The 25,954-nt window shown below is 42.3% G+C and overlaps 1 protein-coding gene across 4 annotated transcripts in view; it reads right to left on the bottom strand.

Moving 5' to 3' along the window:
* LOC136652130 (protein adenylyltransferase SelO-like) overlaps positions 1 to 25,954 on the bottom strand; it is a 61,262-nt gene that overhangs the window by 3,851 nt on the left and 31,457 nt on the right. For 2 of the 4 annotated variants that reach the window (XM_066629029.1, XM_066629031.1), the window contains exons 4-19: positions 25,069 to 25,322; positions 23,345 to 23,463; positions 21,137 to 21,265; positions 19,320 to 19,384; positions 18,808 to 18,864; positions 17,336 to 17,434; positions 14,643 to 14,710; positions 12,974 to 13,061; positions 10,408 to 10,477; positions 9,757 to 9,829; positions 6,725 to 6,808; positions 5,560 to 5,689; positions 3,343 to 3,387; positions 3,154 to 3,235; positions 2,963 to 3,055; positions 332 to 411 (exon numbers count right to left, since the gene is read on the bottom strand). In XM_066629029.1, coding sequence (XP_066485126.1) covers positions 332 to 411; positions 2,963 to 3,055; positions 3,154 to 3,235; positions 3,343 to 3,387; positions 5,560 to 5,689; positions 6,725 to 6,808; positions 9,757 to 9,829; positions 10,408 to 10,477; positions 12,974 to 13,061; positions 14,643 to 14,710; positions 17,336 to 17,434; positions 18,808 to 18,864; positions 19,320 to 19,384; positions 21,137 to 21,265; positions 23,345 to 23,463; positions 25,069 to 25,285 — 1,499 coding nt within the window. In that variant the 5' untranslated portion in view covers positions 25,286 to 25,322. Of the gene's footprint in view, positions 1 to 317; positions 412 to 2,962; positions 3,056 to 3,153; positions 3,236 to 3,342; positions 3,388 to 5,559; positions 5,690 to 6,724; positions 6,809 to 9,756; positions 9,830 to 10,407; positions 10,478 to 12,973; positions 13,062 to 14,642; positions 14,711 to 17,335; positions 17,435 to 18,807; positions 18,865 to 19,319; positions 19,385 to 21,136; positions 21,266 to 23,344; positions 23,464 to 25,068; positions 25,323 to 25,954 lie in introns of all 4 variants that reach the window. The other 2 variants (XR_010794559.1, XM_066629030.1) reach the window with 2 other exon arrangements.

Raw genomic sequence — 25,954 nt, 5'->3', positions numbered from 1 at the left:
GCTGGTATTCTTTTGCATCTTTTTAGATTGTGAGCCCTTTTGGGACAGGGAGCCATTTAGTTATTTGATTTTTCTCTGTAAACCACTTTGTGAACTTTTAGTTGAAAAGTGGTATATAATAATAATAATAATAATAATAATAATAATAATAATAATAATAATAATAATAATAATAATATAAAGGTAAACCCTAAATCTATCTGCAGAATTGTTCAGCCCCTTACAAAATTTCTAGGGGGGGAGGGTCCAGTGAGCTTCTTTTTCTCCCCCACCCCATCAGTGAGTCATGCACCTGCAGTTGCCTTAAATGAACATACCTGTATTTATTTACCTTTTTAATCTCAAGAGGTACATAGCAACCCAGTTGGCAAAGAATTTGTGTTTAGCCACATCTTGAAGAGCCCAAAATTCCTACATGAAAAGAGTTGACTACTTAAAAATAATTTTTTAAAAACACTCTGTGACATATAGGTTACATTAACTGGGTGACCAGAATATTCCTAATAACCTACAACATGAGTGAAGAGTTCTTCACACTAAAGTGTTCTTCACTTCCAAGTTCTAAAGTGACTCAAAACTCTGCTGCTTTTTCCTAAGCTCAGGATTCTAAGACTTGCTTAACATTCACGTGCACAAGATATAGGTAGGAAGGAGTAAAGCTGTGTGCAGAGACCACCTGTTCAAAACTACTTCTCTGCCAACATGCACACCAATCCTACATTTGCTACTCAGTGTCTGGTTTCGGCCTCAATGAACCTGCACTTCCATCTGTAAAAGAAACTCTGACTTCAGTCTAACCATTCTTGACTTTCAGCCCAGTCCTATCCATTCCCCCACCATAGCATGCAGCCATACTAAAAAAGGCTGCGCTGCATGCTGTGTGGGGGGGGGGGGGAAGCTGATCAGGAGGTTTGGGAGAGGCAAGGGGAAATATCCTCCTTAATCCCCCAATAAACTCCTTGATCACTACTTTTAGGAACTTACCAATGAAGATGTTATCTATCTTGAGGAGCAAAAGCAGGCTGAAGATGACTGCCCAACTGAAGTTGTGTCTTTCACAAGGCAGCACCCAAGCTGTTGAATGAGACCTTTAAACTCTTGAAAGCTGCCATGACAGTGTTTCAGAACATGGAATGCAGCACCAAGACCAACAACATGATCTTTTAACACCTGTGCTTGTCCCAGGGAAATTTACCAAAGAGAAAAAGAAGGCAGCTGAACAAACTTTTCAGGCAGCCTCCTTCAAACAACCACCACGGCACCCTCCTTCTCCTCAAAGCAGCCCTTCCAAATTCCATGATTCAGAGGACCCTAAAGAACATGTACCATCTCCTTCACATTTTTTGCAGTAATTTGCCTTCCCTCCCTAAACAGCAAACACTAAATGTGACACTACTGTATTACTGTATATGTGACTGGTAGTTAATGAGACATATTTTTAATCTGAGTTGGTATCAGAAGGAATGTAACCCCCATTATATCATTGTCCCTAATCAGTCTCAAATGGCATCTTTCCAACTTATAGCACATTTTCTAGGATTGCAATATGTCATATGTATGAAAACTCCTTTACTTAAGATTGATAGAGCAGCAACTAACAGGCCTTTGAGGCCCAGAAAGAAGACAATGAAATCCCCATAATCTTTGGGGCCGATTGCTGATTGCAAACGGGAACGTTAAAATAGGAGTAATCAATATCAACCAGGCCAGTATGAATCAAGTCCATCACATCACACAACAAGAAAGGAACACACAAAGGAAGTCACATGCTCCTTAGGGACAGAAACTTTGTGTTGATACAATGACCTCAGGACTCGAATCTATAGCCAACTGTCACAACACAATCACAAAGTTTCTCAGAATAAGAAATGGAAGAAAACAGAGGAAGATAACTGAAAAACAGAAGTAATTTGGAAAGTCTGCCTACAAGTGAAAAGAAAGCATTCAAGTCTATTGTCCTGGGATATAGAAATGGAAAAATGCTGCTTTTGACAGAAGCAAATGCTGTATTGCCAACAAAGAATTAGATTTTGGCCACGGATTCTCTCTGGAAAGAAATAAAACTGTCTGCAAGGGAACATAACTTGCCATCAGCAAATTATTTGCTCAGGAAAAGGTAGTAGCTATGTTTATTTTTTTAAGTTTGGTCTCTCTATAAAAAGTACTATGTTGTTTTAAAAGGTCATGTTTTAATAACAAAAGATATTACATCTTGCTTTTCTGTCCCTGAATTATTGCTCCTTCTTAGATGATACCATCTACAGCAGATTCGTTCCAACCGCTCAACTGAGGCATGAAAACAAAATACCTTCAAACAAAATATCAGTGAACTTGCTAGGCTGTATGGAGACATGATGATAAGGCACGTTCCCTTGGTGGCACAGACTTGATTCCAGAACTACTGGAATCTGCACACACTGTAGATGTGCAGAAAATTAAGTGTTGCGGGAAAATGTGCCCCAACAGTCCATAACAGTCTAAAAAGAACCCTTTGCAGTAAAAAAAAAAAAAAAAACTGCCATAGATCGGGTTTTACAAAAACAGGAACTGCCTGATTCTTGCTAATGGCAGAAATATGTACAGCTTTTCAGACCCAATCTAGAATGCAAGTGCTATACTCCGGCAATGTTTGAAATCTACCCAGTTCCTGAATACTTTCCCATCATGAAAACAGAAACTGAAGAAGACCCACAATGGAACAGGCAGCTATTCTACTACTACTACTACTACTACTACTACTACTACTAATAATAATAATAATAATAATAATAATAATAATAATAATAATAATAATAATGCCATGCTCTTCTTCCAAAACTTAAAAAAACCTGACCCAACTTTGAATTCTTCATATCCTACATATACAATTCAATCTTAATCATGAATATTTTCTTTTAATATCACTGTGATCAATACAAGATTAAAAACTATTCACATACTTGTAAATGCAATGAACCAATACCTGAGGAATGCTGAGCTCCTTCAGCTGGTCTTGTGAAATCTCACTAAGCTGCCGAAAAGTCATTGTAAAATCAGCTTTTGTATCTTCCATGAGCTAATAAACATAGAACAATTTTTGTCAGTGTAACCTTTTGGTACCAGGTCAGACAGTGGTTCAAACATTTAACCAAAGGGGGGGGGGGGAAATCTCACTTTTAAAAGGAATGCAATCAAATAGCCATCATCCTCACTGTCACCCAAGAGGCCTAATTTTGCTTTGAACAGCTCTGTAAAACTAAGAGGAATGAAATAAATGTATTAATATGACAACACTGGAAATATCTTGACATATTTTAAAATGTGTATACTTTGTTTAAAAGAGGAGCCAAAACAATTACGTACTGTTTATAATATTGCTCAGGGTATCCCTCAAGTATCTGAGAAGCCCTATTTGAAAAAGACGTGAAATGCTATATTAAAAAAAAGAAAGAAAAAGATGTACGCAAAATTCACAGATTGGTATGCTATTCTGTAACACTTTTTAACCAATCAGAAAGTTTGTATTGTTAATCTGAAGAAAACCCTGACTTTCCAACCAAATTAAGCTTTTTCTGTTTACATCAATTTCAAACAACATCATGGATTCCTTTCACATTTCTGATGCTGTCACTGCTATTTAATCAATGAAATGTTTATATACTGCAAGACTGAGCATGTGTAGTTTAGAAAACACTGGATATATGTTGCTTCTCTATTTTAGCTGGGCAGCCCAATCCTAACCTGTTCAGGAACAGGCAGGCTGCCTGGCCTATTTAAATCCTGCCTGGCCTGCACTGTATCCAGCATTGGGGCTGGCTGTGGCTCAGCCTGGGGCAATGGAAATTAATTCCCCTTAACCCGGGTAATGCAGCAGCAGCCCCAATGTGACTACTCAGATCTTGGCAGATCTGAGCGGCCCAGCACTGCACCAGGTCACCCAGGAGTGGCGTTAGGATCCATCCTAAGTGCCAGATCCTGCCCCACTCCCTGCCCAGACCCAGGCCACCCATGGGCCCACCTGTCGCCCACCCCCCCTTGCCCCAGAACACCCCGATTCTGCCTTCCCCCTGTCCTCCTCAGTCCCCCATGTGGCCTGACTCGGCCAGTACGATCTCATCACACTCAGCGCAACAACACTAGATTTGGCCTCCCTACTCCTGAGGTGGCGGCATTTTTGCGACTTCCGGGGAAGTTCAGGATTGCACACTAAATCATATCACCCTCAGGATGTAATCTATTCACTAAGTGAGGCAATACTGAGCATAAGAGAAACCCAAAGGACTCAATAGCTTGGTTTAGACATAACCAGAAATGATGGTTTCCTGCTCCATAATGCACCTTGGTCAGCCATAAGTTTATGCACCTCTTCTCCCTCCCTCACTTACCTCTTCTGCTCAGGCAGCCAGGAATCCTGGTTTCTTTAAGCCATGATGCTGTGGCTTCTGTAAAGCCCAGAATTGTATTTTAACTGATGTTCCAAACCAAGATGTGGGACCAAAGCTTGGTTTTATATCCTGGTTTGGAAGCCAGAGTAAACCACAGTTTCTAGCTTCACATGAGCCATGAAGTTGTGGTTTAAGAAAACAAGGATTAAAACATCATGGTCCCACAACAAAGCTAAGGAGGCAATGAAAGGAGGGAACTTTCCAGGACTTATTCACACAGCAGGGAACCATGATTTCCAATTACATCTAAGGGCCCAGTCCTATCCAACTTTCCAGCACCAGTGCAGCCATAATGCTGCCCTGAGGGAAGGGAACAAATGTTCCCATACCTTGAGGAGGCCTCTGTGACCGTCTCCACACCACAGGATGCAGCACATGCCCCACTGGCACAGCTGCACTGGCACTGGAAAATTGGATAGGATTTAGCCCTAAGTTGGCCCACTGTCATGACCACAGTTCAGTTCCTCTGAGACATTTCTCCTTCTGATAAAAAAGCCTAACACTAGAGCAATTACTTTATACTTTCCACCTAAATCCTCAATGCGTGGCCACTACAACATAACTGGTGAGCCCTAAAGCATAAGAGAAAAGTGTGACATGGAGACACTTAAGGGACTGTTAATTGTCTTGAGACAGTGGCATGCTTGTGACAGTACTAAAAATGTTTTTCTTTCTTAAGAAAACTGATGTGACACTGCAAATGAAAACATAATATATGAAGATATTGGTGCTCAAAGGCATCTTTTCTACATGGGTTTCAAAGCTATGGCTGGAACAAACTTCATTAGAAAACCTCCTGCTGGATATATCTGGCTGATGTTTCCATTTTTGCTTTCCACTTTGGCTGATAACTGCAAAACCAAGGATTCAATCCAGTTTATGAAAAATACTTAGGCCTAGACTCATTTTTGGCTGTCATGTTTGGCAACCCATGTTTGCTTCTCTTAAATATGAATTTCTAGAACATCTTCCTTTTTTTGCCCAGGTGCTTGCTCTTAAAAACACTCTTGATTCTCTCCCCCGCCCCCCAAATTCTTCCAAAGAGCCATCCTCTCTTCTGCACATGTGGTCATTAAAACATGTCTCATCTCACTAGCTCTTTTAAGTGTGGAAGACATTTTTAAGGATTACTTACAGCTGCTTTTGTCTGATATCCAATAAAGGGTTTAGAGCCTGAAACAGCTTGTTCAGATTAAACATTCCAACATTTGCCTGGTTTCCTATTTTATACCGCCTTTCATCATCTGACGTGTTTGGGACAAAGTCTGAAACAAAATGATATTTTTGTTCAACAGAGTATTCAGAATAAACAACCAACTTTGAAAGATTTAAGTACGCTCATTTTTCATGTTGATCCAAGCTAACAAAATCCTTTAGGCACTGAAATATTTTACTCGAGTTCGCTAAACACAAGGATATTTGTTTATGCTGGATTAGCCCAAGGTCTAATATTTGCCAAGGGGAAGAATCATTGTTAGCTTACAAAAGTTTACAAATGCCAGTGTGTTATTTCAAATGCAAAATAAATTCAGACATTTAAGCCACTAATATTTTCCCTCCACGAAATACAATGTTCAGTTAATGTTCTTGCACAAAAAATAGGCTGCTGTAACATATCTCAGAATTCCAAAGAGTTAAAAGTTTTAAAAGTTACACATTAGTGGCTTTAGGAGCCAGCCTTCATTAGCAAGGTTTGAACAATTAACAAAACCATTTACAATTCTTATAGCACTAAGATTAACATAATAGTTGTGCATGTACATACAGTATAAAGTATACACATGAACATATAGAAGGGCTGTGTTTATACCTTGCTTCCAAAAGCATTCCATGCAAGTCTGGAATGTGCTAATTAACATGGAAATTAGTGTCATGAGAATTCCAGCTTTCAATTTCAATTACTGTTTCAGTGTTTATAATTGCAAAGGAAAAACTGGAGTGTGCATGCAACTTCTTATGAAGGTTCAACTATAGGGCTCCAGTATGAGCAGATCTAAGTTGCTCTGACCAAAGCTGGTACTTTAGGTTTACATTTTCATTGTCAGCACACACCTTCTATTTTATATACTGCTAAAATAAGATGGGGCTTCAATACACTCCAATAGCTACTGGCCATCTGTAGGAATCACTACAATCCTGCCAATTTTTTTTCTGCTCAGACTTGGGTAAAACCCAGCAACCATGTAAACTATGCAAACTAGGCCTACGTATGTTGCTGTTAAACTGCACAATTCATGTAGAATTCAATATTTCACCTCCAATAAATATCAATCTTTTATTCACCCAAAGACTATACTCACCTGGGTCATAGGAGTCCATAAAACCAAAAGGGCCATAGTCGATTGTTATGGACAACAGGCTGAAGTTATCTGTATTACACACACCTGATTTAAAAAAGGGACATCAAAACAGCAGCGTCATGCATGAGAGGAAGCTGCCGCGTGGCCTAGTGTAAATCAGTACTGCTCAGCTTTACCTACCTCACAGGACTGCTGTGAATATAAAAGCATATTCCTTTGCGCACCAGCCTGACTGCCTTGGAGGAGGGTCAGTATGCAAACAATAAATGGAAAATGTGCTGAAATGTCTGATGGGTTTCTGACAAAATCAGACTCACAGCCCAATCCGAATGAAATTCCCCTGTGCTGGCACAGGAGTGCTGGCATGGTCTAAGTGCCTCTCGCGGGGGAATTTTGACTGCTGGAGGTGTCCTCACGGTAGGGGGATATTTGACAATGGGTCAATGATGCCACTGGCACAAGTCCACATTGAGCCGTGTTAGCAGATCAAGCCTGGGAAGGGGGATAAGATATGGCATGTGCTAGTGCTGCCGATCCTGTCCCCATCACCCTCTCCCCATCCTGGTCTTACCTGCTTCAGTGAGTATCCTTCTCCCCACTGGCATAAGTAAGAAGGCTCTGGCCTTCCTGCCAGCATGTGTGGCCTTTGCGCTGTCTCAAAGTGCTTTACATCGCTTTTGTGAGAGTGTGAAGACCATGTGCGCCAGCAGAATATGCATTCTGCAAGCACACCTCTTCCTTAGGATTGAAGCCTCAGTCTCTTTTTCCACAGCTAACAAGAAGCTGTTTAGACTAATATCAGCCACTAATATAGAAAATTGCCGTATACGGAATCAGATTCTTGGTTTATGTGGTTCAGTATTTTCTACACTAACTTTCAGTGGTTCTCCAGTGTTGTAGGCAAGGAAATTGCCTACCTGGAAATTCCAGGGATCTAGAACCCCCAACATGCAAAGTATGTGCTCTTCTACTTGGGTAGGGTCCTTCCTCAATATCTCACTTTGTGCGGGGGGGGGGGGGGGAGGGTAGTCATGCTACCCTACATGCTTGCACATCCTGAGATTTTCTTCACTGTCTGGTGAAACTGCTGCAAGACTTTTCTCCTCCTCATGCAACTTGCACTGATAAAGGAGGGAAGCTAGAAGAGAACTGCAAATATTAAAATGGAACCTAGATACAAGGCCCATGGAATTATTATTATTATTATTATTATTAACAATATTTGTAAAATGCTTTTCAACAAAAAAGTGCACAAGTGGCTTACTGGGAAAAATCAGATACTCTGCATTCTAAAATTAGGAAACATACAGCAACTCCTCATTTAAAGTTGTTTCGTTATAAGTCTAATATTATAATGCCATTGTACAAATCTATGGTAAGGCCACACCTGGAGTATTGTGTCCAGTTCTGGTCGCCGCATCTCAAAAAAGGCATAGTGGAAATGGAGAGCTCTCTCAAAAGAGAGCGACTAAGATGATTACGGGGCTGGGGCACCTTCCTTATGAGGAAAGGCTACGGCGTTTGGGCCTCTTCAGCCTAGAAAAGAGACGCCTGAGGGGGGACATGATTGAGACATACGAAATTATGCAGGGGATGGACAGAGTGGATAGGGAGATGCTCTTTACACTCTCACATAATACCAGAACCAGGGGACATCCACTAAAATTGAGTGTTGGGCAGGTTAGGACAGACAAAAGAAAATATTTCTTTACTCAGCATGTGGTCGGTCTGTGGAACTCCTTGCCACAGGATGTGGTGCTGGCGTCTAGCCTAGACGCCTTTAAAAGGGGATTGGACAAGTTTCTGGAGGAAAAATCCATTATGGGGTACAAGCCATGATGTGTATGCGCAACCTCCTGATTTTAGAAATGGGTTATGTCAGAATGCCAGATGCAAGGGAGGGCACCAGGATGAGGTCTCTTGTTATCTGGTGTGCTCCCTGGGGCATTTGGTGGGCCGCTGTGAGATACAGGAAGCTGGACTAGATGGGCCTATGGCCTGATCCAGTGGGGCTGTTCTTATGTTATGTTAAGCCGTTTCATTAAAGTTGCTAAGAAAAAAAATGATTCTTTGCCGGGGCCACTCTCTGTGTGGATTTGCACATTCTCCCCATGTCTGCCTGAGATTTTTCTGACCTGGGAAGCTCACATTTATTTCACTATTTAATACTAGAAGTGCTTTTGGTTTTTATTTGGAAGTTTGGTGATGTTTTTGTGACCTGAAATGTGCTGTAGGAACTTAATTCTTGTTTACATTATATCAATTGACCTATGGTAAAACTGGTTTCATTATAAGACATTTCTCTTAAAGTTGCAGTTCTCAAGACTTACTGTATATCATGACATCAACACAGGAGTTAAATGTTACACAAGAGGTAGGGAAGGAACTCAATAGGAAGTTGCCCTTTTCAATGGTAAAATCCCATGTTTCCTACAAGATCTATGTTTGATGAACAGTGTAGATTTTGCAATACAACTGATACTATTCCACTTTTCTACTTAAAACATTTTCTGTATCTTAACAGAAGTGTTTAGAGCAGAGCAGTGTTTGTCAACATTTATCCCCCACTGTATCACTTTGCATGGTCCACCTATTGGAAGTACCACTGGAAGTAACTGTCAGTGTTCAGAAACACTGGTATAGTTTTTTAAAAGGTAGTTATAAGTAGTTTGCTATATTATTTCTTCAACATAATGAGCATACAGTGCAATCCTATATATTTTTACTTGGAAGAAAGTCCCATTATGTTCAAGGAAGCTTACTTCCAGGTAAGCAAGTATAGGCCTGCAGCCTAAGTGTATTCACTTATTAAGATGTATTTTCCTGATCCAAGGTTAATTTGGGAAATCCATATTTTGGGCAGTTTTCAGCTATTATGATTCCCCACTAAATATGCTCACCATATTATGTCCTGCTGGCTTTGAGGACAGACACAAACTATGTACTATTTATAGAGCCACTAAATTGTAACAGAATCCAAGTAGTTTACATCCTTCACCTCAAATAAATGTAATATCAAAAATATTTCTTACCGTGAGCAAAGCCTACTGACATCCATAAGGCAATCAAATGTGCAGTTTCAGATACTACTTCAGAGAAAAATATCTGAAATCAAATACAGTTTCACCATGAAATCTTTTAGCAAAAATGTGACTGGGATAACATCACCATGTACATAAAAAGGGCTTCACAACAATGATTTGTAAACTATCATTCTGAATTAAGTCTCAAACTAGACATGATTTGGTAGTAGTCCCTGTGTTTTTCCTGCAGTTACCTACAGCTTGGGAAGGAGATTAACCCCCTCTCCTGTGTCCCTGATCTTTAATGGAGTCATGTTCATGTGCTGTTAATTAGTAATTTTTTTTAAAGGAGATCCTCACCACAGATCTCCTGCATTTCTTCAGCTCTGGCCTGAAGATAGCAAAGATAGCACCACTTTTTCGGTAGAAGTGGTGAACCCTTTTTGTTCTTTATATGTTGCTAAATGTACACTAAACAGCAGCAGAAACAAACAGCACTGTGTGGTCTTTTTAACTGGAAGAAGCAAAGGAAGGAGAGGAAGCTTTGACACACAGAACAATATGTACACAATAATTTTCTCTTAACTGTAACCTTGTGCCTGTACAAACAGCTTGAACTGAAAAAAAGTGTTTACAGAAACATGATGCTTTGTAATTTACCAGGTATCTATTTGAGTCATTCACATTTATTGATGGAAAGTGTTCGCTGATGACAAGATCCAGCAGTGTCCTGAACAAAAAATTAAAAGTTTTCTGTTAAAGTCTATTTCAAAACACTAAGGCTGCAATCTTATATATATTTACCTGGGAGTAAGGCCCAGTGAACATAATGGAATTTGCTTCTCAGTAAACATGTAAAGGATTGGGCTGTAAACTGACTATTTCATTCAAAGACTGTATCTGGAACTTGAGAGATGTTCTTTTAGATAATGGCTTTTTTAAAAAAGCTAAATTAAGTGGCATGAAACTTACATTGTTCAAGAACTGCTGTTTTCACAGCCAAATTATACATATGTATCAAGTCTTCAGCATACATGGCTCTTTGCATAGTACGTTATATATCATTCAGATGGCCCACTTAGGGCGCAATCCTACCCTGTGCTTGAACAGTGCAGCCAAGAGCCTTGCGCTGTATCCAGTGCAGGATAGGAGCCCAAAGCAGCTCAGCCAGAGGCAAGGGGAAACTTTTCCTGTTACCTCCAGGTAAGGTACCCTTGTCCCTATGGGTCTCCTTGGACTTGTGCCACCTCCTGAGGTGGCACAAGTCCAAGGAGAGCAGAGTGGCTTGAAGCCGCTCCGAACTCCCCATGAATGGGGGTTGGGATCCGGCATAACTGCCAGATCCCAGCCCTGCTCCCCACCCGCCCCTGGTTGGTATGTACTCCTGGCAAGCCCTGGGGCCACCTGTAAGTCTCCTCAAACATACGCTACCATTTAGATGGATAATATCCAATGAGAGCAAAGGGATAGGGAGCAATGAAACAGATAACACTGCTTACATCTATACTTATACATACAATTATTGGAGCTGAAAGTTCGTAGATGGCCAAGGTAGCCTAGGTGCTGACAATTGTTAGCACTGAAATATTTTAACTTCCCCCCCCCCCCATGGGTTTGCATATGAAAAATGTGATGCTGGGTCTTGTGAATTTAACATTTCCAAAGTTTTACATTTGCATTCACATATAAATGCTAATTATCCACATACATTTGCCTAACATATTAGTGGTCAGGATCCAGACAACAGCTTAACCTCTTGGTTCTCAAACTCCTTGAAGTTTAAGATCTGAGGTATGTGTTGCAGGGGCAGGGCAAAGGTAGCAGCCTGATCCCCAGGATCACGCCACTGCCAGGGCTGATCAAGGATGATTTTCATTTACTTGAGCCAGCTCCTGCCTCCTCGGGTTGCGCGGAGCCCTGCAGATGCTTCTGCAGGGCTCCTAAAGCCTCTAAAAAAGTACAAAAAGTCAGAACCCACTTCCCATTTTCGATTCGAAAAAAAGGAAGTGGGTTTCATTTTTTTAAAAATGTTTAGAGGCTTGGGGGGTCCTGCAGAGGCTTCTTCAGGGCTCCTCACACTCCCAAGAGGCAGGAGCTGGCTCAGGTAAATGGAAAAATCACCCCCTATCAGCCCTGGCAGTGGCACAGTCCTGGACATTGTGCTGCTGCCTTTCCCTTCCCACACCCCTTAAAGGAACAAAGGCAGACCTTCTCAGGCTGGGGCGTCGTGACGCTCCAGTTTGAGAACTTGTGGCTTAATCAGTTCTGCATTCTCACAAATGTTCAAGGTCTTGTGTTGTTGTTTTTTAAGTGCCACATGGCAAAGGAGTTTTGAAACTGAGGGAAAATGTGGGCCTGAGTTGTTGAAAGGAAAAACAGAAATCTCACTGGATGAGCACAAGCCCTTTTGTAGCTCATTAGTAATGAGTCATTAGGTAAGCTGACAATATCAGTGATTTCAGTTGCTGTAAAAGAATCTGGAGCACTTGTAGTCCTGCATCATTTAAGAAAATGGTTTAAGTTTCAAACAATGGAGAATTTTATTTGTATTCTTTTCAATTCACTGTGCTCCAAAGGAAAATATGTTGCCTTATAAACATAATAGTAAAAGACAATGAAATTCAGACCTGTCCTAAGTCTGTTGAACTAATCATGCAAATGCTCAGCTCAAAGGCAACTCATGGTAAGCATTACATAAAGCATATATAATGGTCCTTTCTGAAGGAAAACTACTCCCTCTCATTTTTTTTTTACAGTAAATACATGATTGATTTTGAGAAAAGGAAGCAACTCAATGTACAAGGCCATCATTAGGGGGGAAAAAAGCAGGTTAGCGATACCCCTAAACTTCAGGGTGACAAATTCATCCAGCATGTTGATGCCTAGGAATGTTGACATATTTTCCACAGGACTGGTATGTAAAGTTTCAATTCTTTTTCCCTTATTTAAAGTGGCCAGAATCCAAATGAACAAAACACTGCCACACATAGCCATGCACATAGAAACGAGTGTTGCTGACCTTCCCTTTTGGTATTGTCCCCTGTGCTTCCTAGAATGCCAACCCAAAGAGCTCCATGACTTTCAGGAGCGGCTGGATGTGGAGTTGGTGGTAAGAAAGGAAGGGTTGAAAAAAAGCCCTAGATGCAGTTGGCCTTTGGGTCCTGGCTATTACATAATATAGTCTGGATATAAGAACAGATTTAGAGTAATGAAGACAAATACTAACCGTAATAACTCCAGTTCTCCAGAAAAAGCTAAAATTTCTAACGATCCTACTCGAAACCATGATTTGGCAATACGAAGGACTATTGCGCCTGAAACACAAATATACACAAACATTAATAAAAATACATTTCAGTGTGTATATGGACCTCCTCCACTTACACATTTCATTCATTTGGAAGGAAGCCGATGTTTGCATGCAATCAAATGTACAGACAGATGTGTTCTCTTCATTGATGGGAATAGGAGGGCCTTGCAAAGAGGAAAACTTCTGCAGTTATTTATTTAATAAACTTATATCCTGTCTTTTCCCCCACTTACATGGGTGCCCAAGGCAATGGCAATGATGGGCACAGTTCAAGTAATACGCCAATTCTATTCCAACGACCAAACGTTTGAGCAGTGTTTTTGCATTGCCCAAAGAAAGCAAATTATTTAGCTCCCCATTTTTGCATCTGAAGATTTGCTAGGGTAATAAATATAGGGAATTAACAATAAAAAGAATCCCTGAAACAAAATATATGACATAGAGATGAACAGTTTAAAGCACTTCAGAAAAAAAAGGAACAAAAATGCAAGCTGAAAAGCACCATTTGTTACAAAGGCTGGACAACAGTGCAAGCCTACAGCTGGCTCAAATTCTGGATGACAGTCAAGACCACACCCAGTTCTAGCTTTCAAACTCTGATTAGAATTTCATTTAAAATACAGAAGATTGCAGTGTCTTGGCTGCCCAAAAGCAGAGAAAATGTACAAAATGTAACTTTAATCTGTTCTAGTTCATCTGCTTGCTACCAATTAATTTCCGGGCCCAAAACCTTGAAGGTTTTGACCTTTAAAACCCTATACCGCTTGGACCCAGGGTATTTGGGAGACCACCTTCTTCTGTATACTCTGGCTTGTCCTCTCTGGTCATCAGAAACAGGTGTTGTCACCAATGGAGGTGGGGGGGCAGTGACAAGAAATAGGGCTTTCTCAGTAGTGGCACCAACGTTATGGCACTCTGTCCCTTTCAGTGTATGAACCGCTCCCTCCTTAGAGGCTTTCTGTTGGGATCTAAAGACATTTCTCTTCAGACTAGCCTTCTGAGTTTATGGTTGTTTTAATACTGGACTGTCTGTGGGTTTTTATGGGGATTTTTTATAGGGTTTGCCCTTTTTTATTAAGAGGTGACTGCTGCTGGTATGTGTTTTTTTTTAAGGTGTTTTAAGGATGTTCCAGGATGCAATCCTAACAAACTTTCCCTTACCTTGAGGAGGCCTCCATGACTGCCACCCAACTGCAGGATGCAGCACAAACCCCACTGGCACAGCTATGTCAGTGCTGGAAAGTTGGTTAGTATTTGGGCTTCAGTGTTATACTTATGAATTATTTTAAGCTTGATAATTTTATGGCTCTGGCTTTGGGTGTCCTTCAGGGAGAAGAACAGGATGCAAAACGAGTAAGTAAATAAGCGGAACTGCTCTTGTGGCCTCAGGCACAATTGTTAAATTAAACACCAACTTAACTCCAGTAAAGCCAACAGCACCCAGTGGTAAAATCATGATTTTTGATTCATGATAGTTACATTATAGAAACAAGAAGCACAATATTTGTGCATAATTTAAAAAAAAGATTAACTGGGACAACCACAGTGTTACCAAATAATAATTTGAAATGCAGCAGACAATTACCTCTTTCTTTCTTAATATTCCCATTGTAGAACCGATCTCGCCATACGTCATCATCACTTACAACCAAACTGTGCAAGAAGAGAAATTGAGCAGTTAGCATGAAAGAGTTCAAAGCTTTGTCAGTGCAGCGTACCACAAAGTTGATTCATAACTGCATTGACAAAGAATGAAAGAGAATATGGACAGTCAAACACAGACAAGCCGACTCCCTCACCATATTGGGTACTTACAAACTCAGGGACAAGTCACAAGTCCTTGTACACGGAAGTTCTGCACTCCCATGTTTGAAGAAACTGCACCAGGGTCAAGATAAGGGCCTTTGTGTGTGTGTGCAGAGGTGGCAGCAACGGACCCAGAGTGCCACTAGAAGGCATCTTGGGTTGCACTGCCCCTGGATCTATTAACGGTATCATGATAGCTAGGTGCTGTCTCCAGGTTCAACAGCAGCATGCCTCTGAATACCAGTTGTGAGCTAGCAATGATGGGAAAGAAGTATGTATTTTTCTTCTGCATGTGGTCTTCCCAAAGGAGACTGATGGGCCTTTGGCCTGATCTAGCTGGGTTTTTCCTTGTATTCTTATAAAAGACTAGAACAGTACTTGTAAGAAAGTCACCAGAGAACAAAACATATAAAACCAGAAACTGATAACATGCAACAGGTATCTTGATACTGCATCAAGAGATAACCTGGAATCTTTTAAAAAGGTGCTATTTAATCTAAATATATTAAAATTATATTTTAGTCATATGAATGTGTGTGTGTGTGTGTGTGGTTGTGGCTCTAAGTGCAGACCAGTTTACACTGAGGTTTTCTTTTCCTTACAAATGTATACAGAGGAGATACTGAGTAGGAAAACCAAGCAGACAACTCTCACAAATGAAATGGTCCTAAGTCTCACAAAGAACCCATATCAGCATGATTCTGTAAATACCAAAGCCCTCTTTCTAATCATTCAGATAAATATACCACTTCCTGGTAGGGTTTAGGCTAATTGTGGCCTCTTTTTGGGTGAAAATAAATATTCTTTGTTCCAGGTATGACGTGCTTAAAATGTATCATGAATATTTATCAACTAATGCCCCTGTGTACTGCTGCATAAAGCTAATTTTCTGCACGCCATTCCAGAAACCCAGGCTATGTGATTGAAGGTACCAGATGAAAATATTTTTTCTCATCGGCTCATCACTCCATGACTCAAGCGTCCTATTGGGAACACATGCACACAGAGCTAATGGAGTGAGCCCACCTACAGGGCATTCCTGGATAAACTACATGCTCTTCTGCCAAGACTCAGCAAGAACTTCTGTCAATGAACTGGAACAGTTGGGATACAATGGCTTCCCATTGGCAACCATCGAGCTATCAGCTGGTGTTTTTTGAGTTAAATATTTATGAAAAGGAGTCTGGAAAGCTTTCTAGAATACAGCACCCAGACCCACCCCCGTCCCCAATTTCAGTATGACAAAGGCTTCAAACACAACATACTAAACAGCAGAACTCAGCAGAACTGGTACAGAAAATTAATGCTGAATACTGACTTTGAACTGAACAACATGTAACAGCAGCAACCAAGTAAAGCCATTATACCAACTAAAGCTTTCATGCTGATCCAGACAATCTTATGGTTTTTTTGCATCATTCACTGAGCTTGTGAGACCTTTTGTTAAAGCAATGAAACCAGGCTGCCCAGCCAGATATGTCATTTGCCAAGGGTTCACTCCGGCAGAGCAAATGTTTTCTCATTATGGCTGTGGAAAGTTATACAGACTCTTGGTGGAAAGAAAAACCAGAACAAGAAAGGGCTATTCTGCATTATCACACAGAAAATCTCTGCTGCATTTTAACTGTTCCGCAAACAATTGCAGACATTGACATTTCATCAGTAGCATGGTATCCCGTAACACAGACTGGTGTAATAGGAGAATTGCAGGGCAGCACTATATGCTGTTATAAAGCTATATGCTTTTATATTGCTGTTTGCCATTCTTTCTGAACCCACAACTTTAGGGGGGGGAAACTTGGGGGGGAATATATATTCATTGCAATAAAATGGAATGGCAGTTAATGAATGAGGGGGACAAAGGGTGCACCCCATCAGAACACTGGACACTACACCTACACTGGACACTACACCTACCAGATAATAAAAGCATTTATGCAACCATCATTGGCACTGTGTTTACAAAGACTGAAACATCGCTGCAACTTCAAAGGCAGAACTATGTGTCACAATGATAAGTGCACGTTTCCAAACTGCATGTTTGATTTCATAATACAAGTACAGCAGGGTTGGGCAGAGATACTTCTCAGAATCAAGTGACAAGCAGAAGGAGAAGGTGCTTCACCCTTCCTGTATCCACAAATTATTCCTTGGAAATCTCAACTCCTAGAGGCTTTTTCCCCCTCAGTAAGGCTTATGTCCAGCCTCAGAGCCCAGCTGTGGGTAGGGGAAGAAATGGCTGGGGAGAACATTAACAGAGATTGACTGACAGGTGGAGAAAAAGTTAAAACCATCACTTCTATCTCCCCTGCAAATACCTGTCCAGCCCTGATTTCATTATGATGAGAAAACACAGGATTGGAAACTGTAAAAGTACTTATGAAGTCTTCCCCTGTGGACTTCAGTGCTGTTGTACAGGCTGAAGATCACAGCCTTGATGAAGATCACAGGAAAGAAAGAACAAACATGGACCTTGCTGCCCTGCTTGTAGGAATTCCAAGGAAATGCATGGCCTCGCTCCCCAAGAACTCTCGAACAGAAGAGTGAAGCACAGCTCTCCCATCCCCATTCCTAAGAAAAGAAGAGAAACAATTCATGTGTTTCTGCAGATTAGAGAAAGAAAACTTGACGTTTATTTCTAACCACTGTTCAGTGGAATACCAATGTATTCGTTTCATCCTTCAGCCAAAAAAGGTTCACAGAAGATTACATTAGGAGGGAGAACACAGTAATATCTACAATTAAGACGATGGGATCACAGTCCAAGGATGTAAAAAAAGTCAAATACATGTGAGTCCATAACGTTCTTCCTTGTCTTGACCAAAGGCAAGGCAGATGTGGCCACTTTCAAGCTGAACTCATTATTTGCAAGAAAAAAAAGTCACTTTTTCTAAGTTTGATCTATATTTGTGACATCATAATGGGATAACAAATCAAATAATGTAGCATATCCTAAATTTTCTAAACTCTGCAGATAAAATATTACATGCTGTAAGGAACATTGCAAAGTTTCTTTCTGAAGGGTATTAACTGACATCAGAGGAGTCTAAAAGCTTTCGTCAGTATGTACATGCTTAGAGCACTCAGATCATTCTCAAGAACATTTTGATATGTCAACAGGCAGTGTTAGGGAACAATCCTAGTGGGGGCCAGGAATGACAGATTTCTCTGCATGTACTGTTACCCTGCACATGCCCAATCTCATCCGATCTCGGAAGCTAAGCTCTGGATGTGGAGGAGCAGAGCTCCAATGGTCCCACCTCCCTCCCACCTCCCCCCACGCCCCCTCCTACCTCTCTACCACCTGGTAATTCGGGCGACTGTGGACTGGCGGAACAGCAGTGGTCCACCAGTACTAGCCCAGCGCCAGCCAGCGCTGAGGGCTGCAGATGTGCCTTACGGCATGTTTGCAACAGTATTCGCTGGGGGTAAGCCGACACGCACTGTTTAGGATTGGGCCCTAAGTTCCAATGGACACAAAGGGTCTTTCTTCTGAGTAAACATGCATAAGCTTGAGCAGTAGCACTCCAAAATATCAGTAAGAGTTTAGCTTCTAGCAATTCATAGTCAGAGATATAGAGCCTCCAGCAGTATACTCCAAGGCCCTCCCTGATGAATACCTACTATTGACCTGCCCTCCTTAATTTATCTTGTCTTCCTAAAAAAGCCTCTTATGCTAAGCAGTGGCTGTCAAAATTTACAGCAACCTTCTGTAGCTTCTGAAGGCTCAAGAAATGAACCATAAGCTACAGTGGAAGGTAAAAATTTAAGGGAGAAAAGAAGTGTTATTTGTGACAGATTATTCTGTAAACTCAGATTGCCTTTCTGGATGATTGTTTTTGAAGGGATGAGTCACTGAAATGAAAGCTTTTGATGTACAACAGGAACCAAGTCAAGAGTCACAAGGACAGAACCCAGAATAATGCACCAAAGATGGGACAAACCTAGAGTATGGTGTCCTTCCTGAACCTTTAAGCTGCAGCTCCCATCTATCACCAAACCTGCAAAAACAATGTAAGCATTAGAACTTTGGAGAACTGGTGTAGAGTATGAGTTGGGAACTCTCTGGACCAAATCCAGGGATAGAGTCTATTTGTCTGTCAGTGAGTGCGTGTGCACCTGGCAGGATGACAAAAACAAGGTGAATGGAACACTCTGAACTTTTCAAATGTATGTACATCCTGCCTTTCTACCTCTGAAGAGGCCCCCAAGGCAGCTTACAATTTGTAAGAAGCACAATACCATAATAAAATAATAAAACTCTTAGACTAGTACTAGTCTCTACAGGAGCCAGTGTTGTGTGCTCCCTCTGGTCTGGGCACACCTTCTTCCTTCCACCCGTCAGGGCATGCAGATTGTTGTTATTAAATGCCCTTTCAGAGATATTTGTATCAGTCCCACACTGCTGAATGGTAGTAAATCATTTAGATTATTTTAAACCTTAAAAAAGCACTACCTGTTTGTGTAAACGCCAATCAGGTGAGCTCTCCCATCACCAAGCTGACCTGCCCAGCTACCAAACTAACAACAAAAGGGGAAAAAAAAACACACACACACCATTATTATTCTCTATTATTTACATCACACATAGAACTGTGAAATCATTCCTCAAATTGGTGAAAATGGAGTTAGTTCAGTGAGACCCTATGTTAGAAAACCTAATTCTCCAAGTTTTCTGTAAGCAGGTTGAACAGAGGTAGCAATAGTTTGGGATACTGATGGGAACGATAGAAAACAAGAGAAGAAATTCATGAAACAGTGGCAGGAAAGCAGAGCTCATTTTCACATGGAGGGGCAAGGGACAGGCCATACAATTTGACTAATGGTGCAAGCCTATGCATGACTGCTCAGGTATAAACCTCTCAGGAAAGTATGGATAAGATTGCAGCCTTAGGGCGCAATCCTAACTGGCAGTTATGCCGGCATAGGTGGCCCTGGAGGGTCGCAAATGTGCCGTAAAGCATGTTTGCGCCTCTGTGAGTGGGAGCCGCGTTGGAGCATTCAGATGCACTGACACACGGAGGGAGGCAGAAGCCTCTGCCGCAGCTCCCGCGCCGCTGCTCATGTTGGCGCAAGCACGCAGACATAAACGGCAAAGGTAGGTGTGGGGGGGCGTGGGGAGGGGGCATTACTGGGTGGGGAGAGGGCTGGGACCCAGCGGTTATGCCAGATCCTAACCCCCGTCCCTGGGGTGAGCAGAGCGGCTTCTAGCCGCTCCGCTCTCCTCTGACTTGCGCTGCCTTTGGAGGTGGCGCAGGTCTGAGGAGACCCATAGGGGCGTGCAGCCCTTACCCAGGGCTAAGGGGAAGAGCTTCCCCTTGCCCCTGGCTGAGCCGCTGCTCGCTGCAAACCCGCGTTAGATGCAGCACAAGCCTCCTGGCTTGCCTGCTCCAGCGCAGGTTTGGATTGTGCCCTTAATCTTTCACCTTTGATAGTAGTTGCTTTCAGCCTCAACTTTTTTAGAAGATATTGGTATGAGCTTTCAATTTCCGGCAGAGCCATGAGGGATCGCAACTTGTTCTTTTTTCCCTTTCTTTCTTTTCATAAAGGCAAACTTTATGCACAGAAATTTAACTTGCACAGAAACTTGCACAGAAGTTTAATAGATGCACTTTACTGAAAGCCAAAGATTTCTCACACATCGTGAGCTATGTCCTAAACCACTGACCCTGAATAATATGCAGATGAAACTGCCTTATCACTTCCTCATGTCATCCAAAGCACTGCAAAAACAGGTCAGGTTGCAGAGGGGAAAGGACATGATCAGCAGAGAAACTGCATGTCATGGGATGAACTTATTACTGTTGATAAGGAATCAGAGCCTGACATGTTCTTAGAACTCACAACCTGGGTGTAGGCCATCCCACATTAAAGATAATGTAACGCTGACAGTTGCCTTCGAGAGGAGAGGGAAGACAAAATGAAATTGAAAATGAAAAGGACCCAATTCATTTCTTGAAGTTCTTTTTCTCTCTAGATTTCAGCATCTCTGTTGTTCTACCAATTCTATACATATCTAAACTGTGAATGACCAGTGCAAAGAATGGAGAGGAGTTCCCTTAGAAGCTGCTAAGGGAAACTGTGTTTTATTGGACTACTGTACACTGGTATGAACAAAACAATGCCTTATGGTCTGCCCTTCTTAAGGCTGGAACACACAAACAATACAATTTAGCTGATGATACAAAGTCCTTTTTATTATTTTTAAACAGAAAAGTTCATGACATATTAATATTGTCACCATGATGTAGGAAAGGAAGCCTTATTACTGACCTGATGGCCCCCGTATCTGTGGGCCAGAGGAAGAGATTCCAAGAGTATTTTTGTGCCACTGACAAGATGTAGAAATTCTTCTGTCTCTGAGACAGAAAAATCAAGGTCCAAAATGTCTTCCAGAACTTCCTGAAGGAGGGTGGAGGAGAAATAAAATAGAAATTATTGCTCATTTTTCTGTTAAGTCCCACAAAGCTCTTGGGTAGAAACACAAAGACACAGAGCAATTCTAAGTGGCAGGAGTGCTGGCGCATCAGCCTCTATGCTGGTGTGAACTGTTGTAAATGCACTGTAAAATGCTAAACGACAACTTGTGAACAAGTAGCACCGGCAGGGTGGCCTTCACTGGCCCACCAGCACTGGATCGGAGCCCTTAACCACTGGCGGAGGTATGTTTGGCAGCAAGGGATGGGGCATTTCTGAGAGAGGGAGGGTGAAACAAGTGGCAGAGCAGGCCCGGGAGGGGTGAGATTGGCGGAAAACTCCTCTGCTGTATCCTATCCTCCCTCCCGGGCCTGACAGCCTTACACGGGGCTCCAGGTAGTCCCATAGGACAGGCTGGGGCATTACTCAGGGTCAGGGGAATAACAGCCACTTAACCCAAGTACAGCACCAGTTGGCTCCCAACTAGAGCTGGATACTGCAGAGGCCATGTGAACCCAATGCACCAGTGCTAGTTAGGACTGGGCCACCTGTTAATTTTCACTGAACTCACTGACATTAACCCAGCACAAGTGATACATGAGGCTGTCTGCCAACTTACATAAGAAAACTTACCTTAGTTAATTTTCACTGAACTCACTGACACCAAAACAGCACAAGTGATAGATGATGCTGTCTGTCAACGTTCTTCCCTCCACACATCAACAAAGGTTACCTGTTAGATGCTATGCAAACAGTGCAATTCTACGCATGTTTACTTAGAAGAAAGTATAATTCGGTCAATGAAACGTATCATTGGGTTCGTTGGTACCATCAGCACCACTGGAATCAACAGGTTCAACAAACCATTAATTGATTTATTTTGCTATGGGCGCAATCCTAAGCCATTTCCCAGCACCAACATAAGGGTAATGCAGCTCCAAGGTAAGGGAACAAACATTCCCTTACTTTGAGGAGGCCTCCGTGAGTGCCCCCCAACTGCAGGATGCACCACACGTCCCACTGGCACAGCAATGCCAGTGCTGGAAAGTTTGTTAGGATTTGGGCCTATGTGATCTACTTTTGGGGAACTACTCCTTGCTTTGTGAGCTACTCCTGCTGAAAAGTGGTATATAAATATTCTTAATAAAATAACAACAACAACTTACTCCTAAGTAAGTGGGTAAGGGAATGCAGGCCTAATTACTCTGAGGGGTCTGTGACTCTGTGAGGAGCTGAGTGCCCCCTCTGCAAATCCTCAGTACTGGTTAGGGGCACATGGAGACAAGACTTGAAAAGCCTGAAACCCATGCAGTGGTCTTAGAATTGTTTGCTATCCTTTTCTTGTTGTGTTAATTAATGAGATGAGAATTGTAATGTGCCTTGTACACAAATAAGCCACAAACCCAAGAAAGAAGATGCACATGCCTCTAGAATCTCATTTGATGTTTTGGTCACAACTGCTGCCAAAGGGACATGAACAGTTCACCTAACCCTCGCGTCCGTGCTTCTGGGCCCTTACCCCCCCTTACTCAGTTTTGAAGCCAGTTACAGTCAATGTTACACCACCAGCATTTTCTCTAGCAACAACAAGCACATCTAACTAAAAACTCTGCATGTGAAAAGACTTTGAAATCTTTAGGGATCTCTACATATGTGCTAGTAGTGATCCTTGAAAGGAAGCTGAATGTTGAGTAAGGAAGCCTCAAACACCCCTTGCAAAGTGGGCTGCAAAATAATAATTCAAATCATTTTTTTTGCATGCTCAGATTCTTAACACTCTACAAACAAGATCCAAAAAAATTATTTAAGTTACATAAAGCAGAAACACTATATGGTACAATCAGTGGCGTAGCTGGAGGGGGGCAGAGCAGCCAGTCCAGCGGGGAGGCTCAGCGGGGCAGGCAAGCAGCCCCTCCCTGTATGGAGCTGTATGGCTCGGTTTTGCTTCCCCCACAGGGGATGGCTCCAAAGGGAGGGGCCACCTGCCCGCCCCGCTGACCCTCCCCCCAGACTGGCTGCTCCACCCCTCCTCCAGCTACGCCACCGGGTACAATAAAGACTAACCTTTGAAACAGCTACAAGAAGGACTCTGGATTTTAAAGGAGTAGGATAGACAACGGAAAAAATGGAGTTTTGTACTTCTCGAACGTAATTTTCTTGAATATTGTCAATGGGAAGCGTAGCTAGAGGGAACAAGAAGAGTTATTAAATTTTATAACTATTTCTTTATTTTCTTACTTTAAGTGGTTCAGTTTGTTTTCTTTCATACAAACAAGTTGTAGTTACAAACAATCATGACATTAGAATTCATCACAGTTCTAACTTACCCTCTCACATTTTACTGACGCACAAGAGGAAGGTCCTAAGATCAATTCAGCATTTCCAGTTAGAACGGATCTCAAGAATTAGGACTAGAAGCCCCTTTCTTGAGATCTTGTCAAGCTCTTGCTAGTCAGTGTAGACAACACTGGGCTAAACGGGCCAATTCCATATAAGACAGTTGTATATATTCACCTAGAGCCAGGCTGCAAAATTTACACTGCAATCCATTTTGCTCAGCAGTAGGTCCCGTTATGTTGCAGGGGAAGAGGCATTCCATTCAGAAGTCTAGGTGATGCAAGTTGCATCAGTGTGGTTTACAAGGGAGAAAGGACTTCTGTACCCTCAGTCTGCCGCTGCCACCAGTCTGCTGCAGATTGGAGCTACCTTGATCCACTTTCCACCCACTAAAAGTGAGCAGAACTCCTGTCTCTTCTTTTGCAGCCTGTTATATGATAGAAGAGGAAAGCAAGAAGCAGCCATTTGGAACACTGCAGGAAAGAGAAGTTTCCTTGGGTCCTCAGAATGCCTTTTAAAGGCATAAGAACGTCACTTCTGGTTTTCTTCCAAAACTGGAAGTAGATTTTTTTTTTTTTGCCTCTAGGAGGCATTCTGAAGCCTGCAGAAGCCATGTTTTTCTGCAGATGCATGTGGCCTCTGTGGGCTTCAGAAAGCCCTCCATAGACAACCGGAGCATAGCTCCAGTCACCTTTGGAGGGTTTAAGGGGCTGAAAACTGCAGATTTGCTTATCTGCAGTTTTTGGTAACTGCAGCAGGTCCAAGAACAGAATCTCCACAGATACCGAGGCCCCACCTGTACAAACTTTGTGCTGATATGAGGGGCTACATGGAAATGGGTTGCCAAGGGGTACGCAAGTGAAACAAACTTGGAAGACACTGGTGTATAGGATTGTAGCCAGGCAGCCCAATCCTAAACTGCCCTGAGCACCGGACCTGCCTTGGCACCAAAATGGCTGCTGTGGTATCCTAAGTGCACTGGGCAGCCACTGGCAGCTCCTCAAGACCCCAGGTAAGGAAAGTAGTCCTGCAATGGGGCTACTCGATTCTGCGGCAGCCCTTGGACTGGCACCGAATCAAGAGCCTCCATGTCTGGAGGTGAGGCCTGACATGGGGCTCTGGATCCAGTGAAGCTGAGCTCTGCCAGTCCCACCCCTCCCACCTGGCTCCCTTACCCACTAAGCCCCTCCCCTGCCCTCTCCCCACCTCCCTCCACACCCTCCCTCCCTCTGCTACTTGGTGGTCTGGGCAACTGCCAAGTGGTGAAGCACTGACTTCCCACTGGCGCCAGCCCAGCACTGGCTGGTGCTGGGCTAGCTCTGACACTGGGCCAATGGTAAGAGTTGCAAACGTGCCTTACAGCACATTTGCGACAGTGTACACTGGTGGTAAGCCAGTGCGCCGAGCTCAGGACTGGGCTCTTAGTTAATGCAAAACAGGTTGTAAAGTACCTGTGAGTTTTTCTGTGGAGAGTCTCCATCCAACAAAATTGGGCAACTTTCTTTTTCTTTCACAATAGTCTTGATGTAGATTTGATGTATTTATGTAATTAGGCACAAGGCTAAAATTACTAGCAGCAGTTATGGAGTCGAGGAGGCAGCATCCAGATTGACATACCAGCAGCATTAACCAAGTGATCAATGATGGAACTACATAATGCCTTGGCATACCGAGTTCTCAAAGTTTTCTTAATGATAGCCCAAGTCTGTATGGAAACAAAGATTCAAAATAATCATAATGAGACAAGGGCAATTCCTTTGTATATTTCATCTGCAGGAAGATAGGCCTTACCACAATCATCTCCACTCCCCTCTCTCCAGAATTTCATATACACACTGCCAATTCTTTTTCAGTTCAAAAACTCTTTCAAAAAAATTATTTCATGAAATTTTGGCAGTAGATGTAATACTGAAAATGGTTTTGAAATATTTATGTTTTGGTAACATGAGGCACAAGTGACAAGGGTATGAGCCACCCAGGGGAACACTTGGCTAAAAAAGCAGGATATCCATATTTTAAGTAAAGAAATACCGAAAATAAGGCCCCACCTGGGCAGCCTTTGCATAAGAGCATAAGAAGAGACCCACTAGATCAGACCCAAGGACCATCTAGTCCAGTTTCCTTATCTCAGTGGCCCACCAGATGCTTCAGGGAGCACACAAGACAACAAAAGACCTGCATCCTGGTGACTGCTCCCTCTTGCAGCTGGCATTCTGAAGTAGCCTGCTTCTAAAATCAGGAGGTTGCACATACCCATCATGGCTTGTAACCTGTGATGGACATTTCCTCCAGAAATCCATGCAATCCCCCTTTAAAGGTGCCTAGGCCAAATGCCAT

The sequence above is a fragment of the Tiliqua scincoides genome, chromosome 5 (genome assembly GCF_035046505.1).
Source record: "Tiliqua scincoides isolate rTilSci1 chromosome 5, rTilSci1.hap2, whole genome shotgun sequence".
Lineage (NCBI taxonomy): Eukaryota > Metazoa > Chordata > Lepidosauria > Squamata > Scincidae > Tiliqua > Tiliqua scincoides.
The sequence above is the reverse complement of the archived record's forward strand: the minus strand, read 5'-3'. Positions and strand labels throughout refer to the sequence as shown.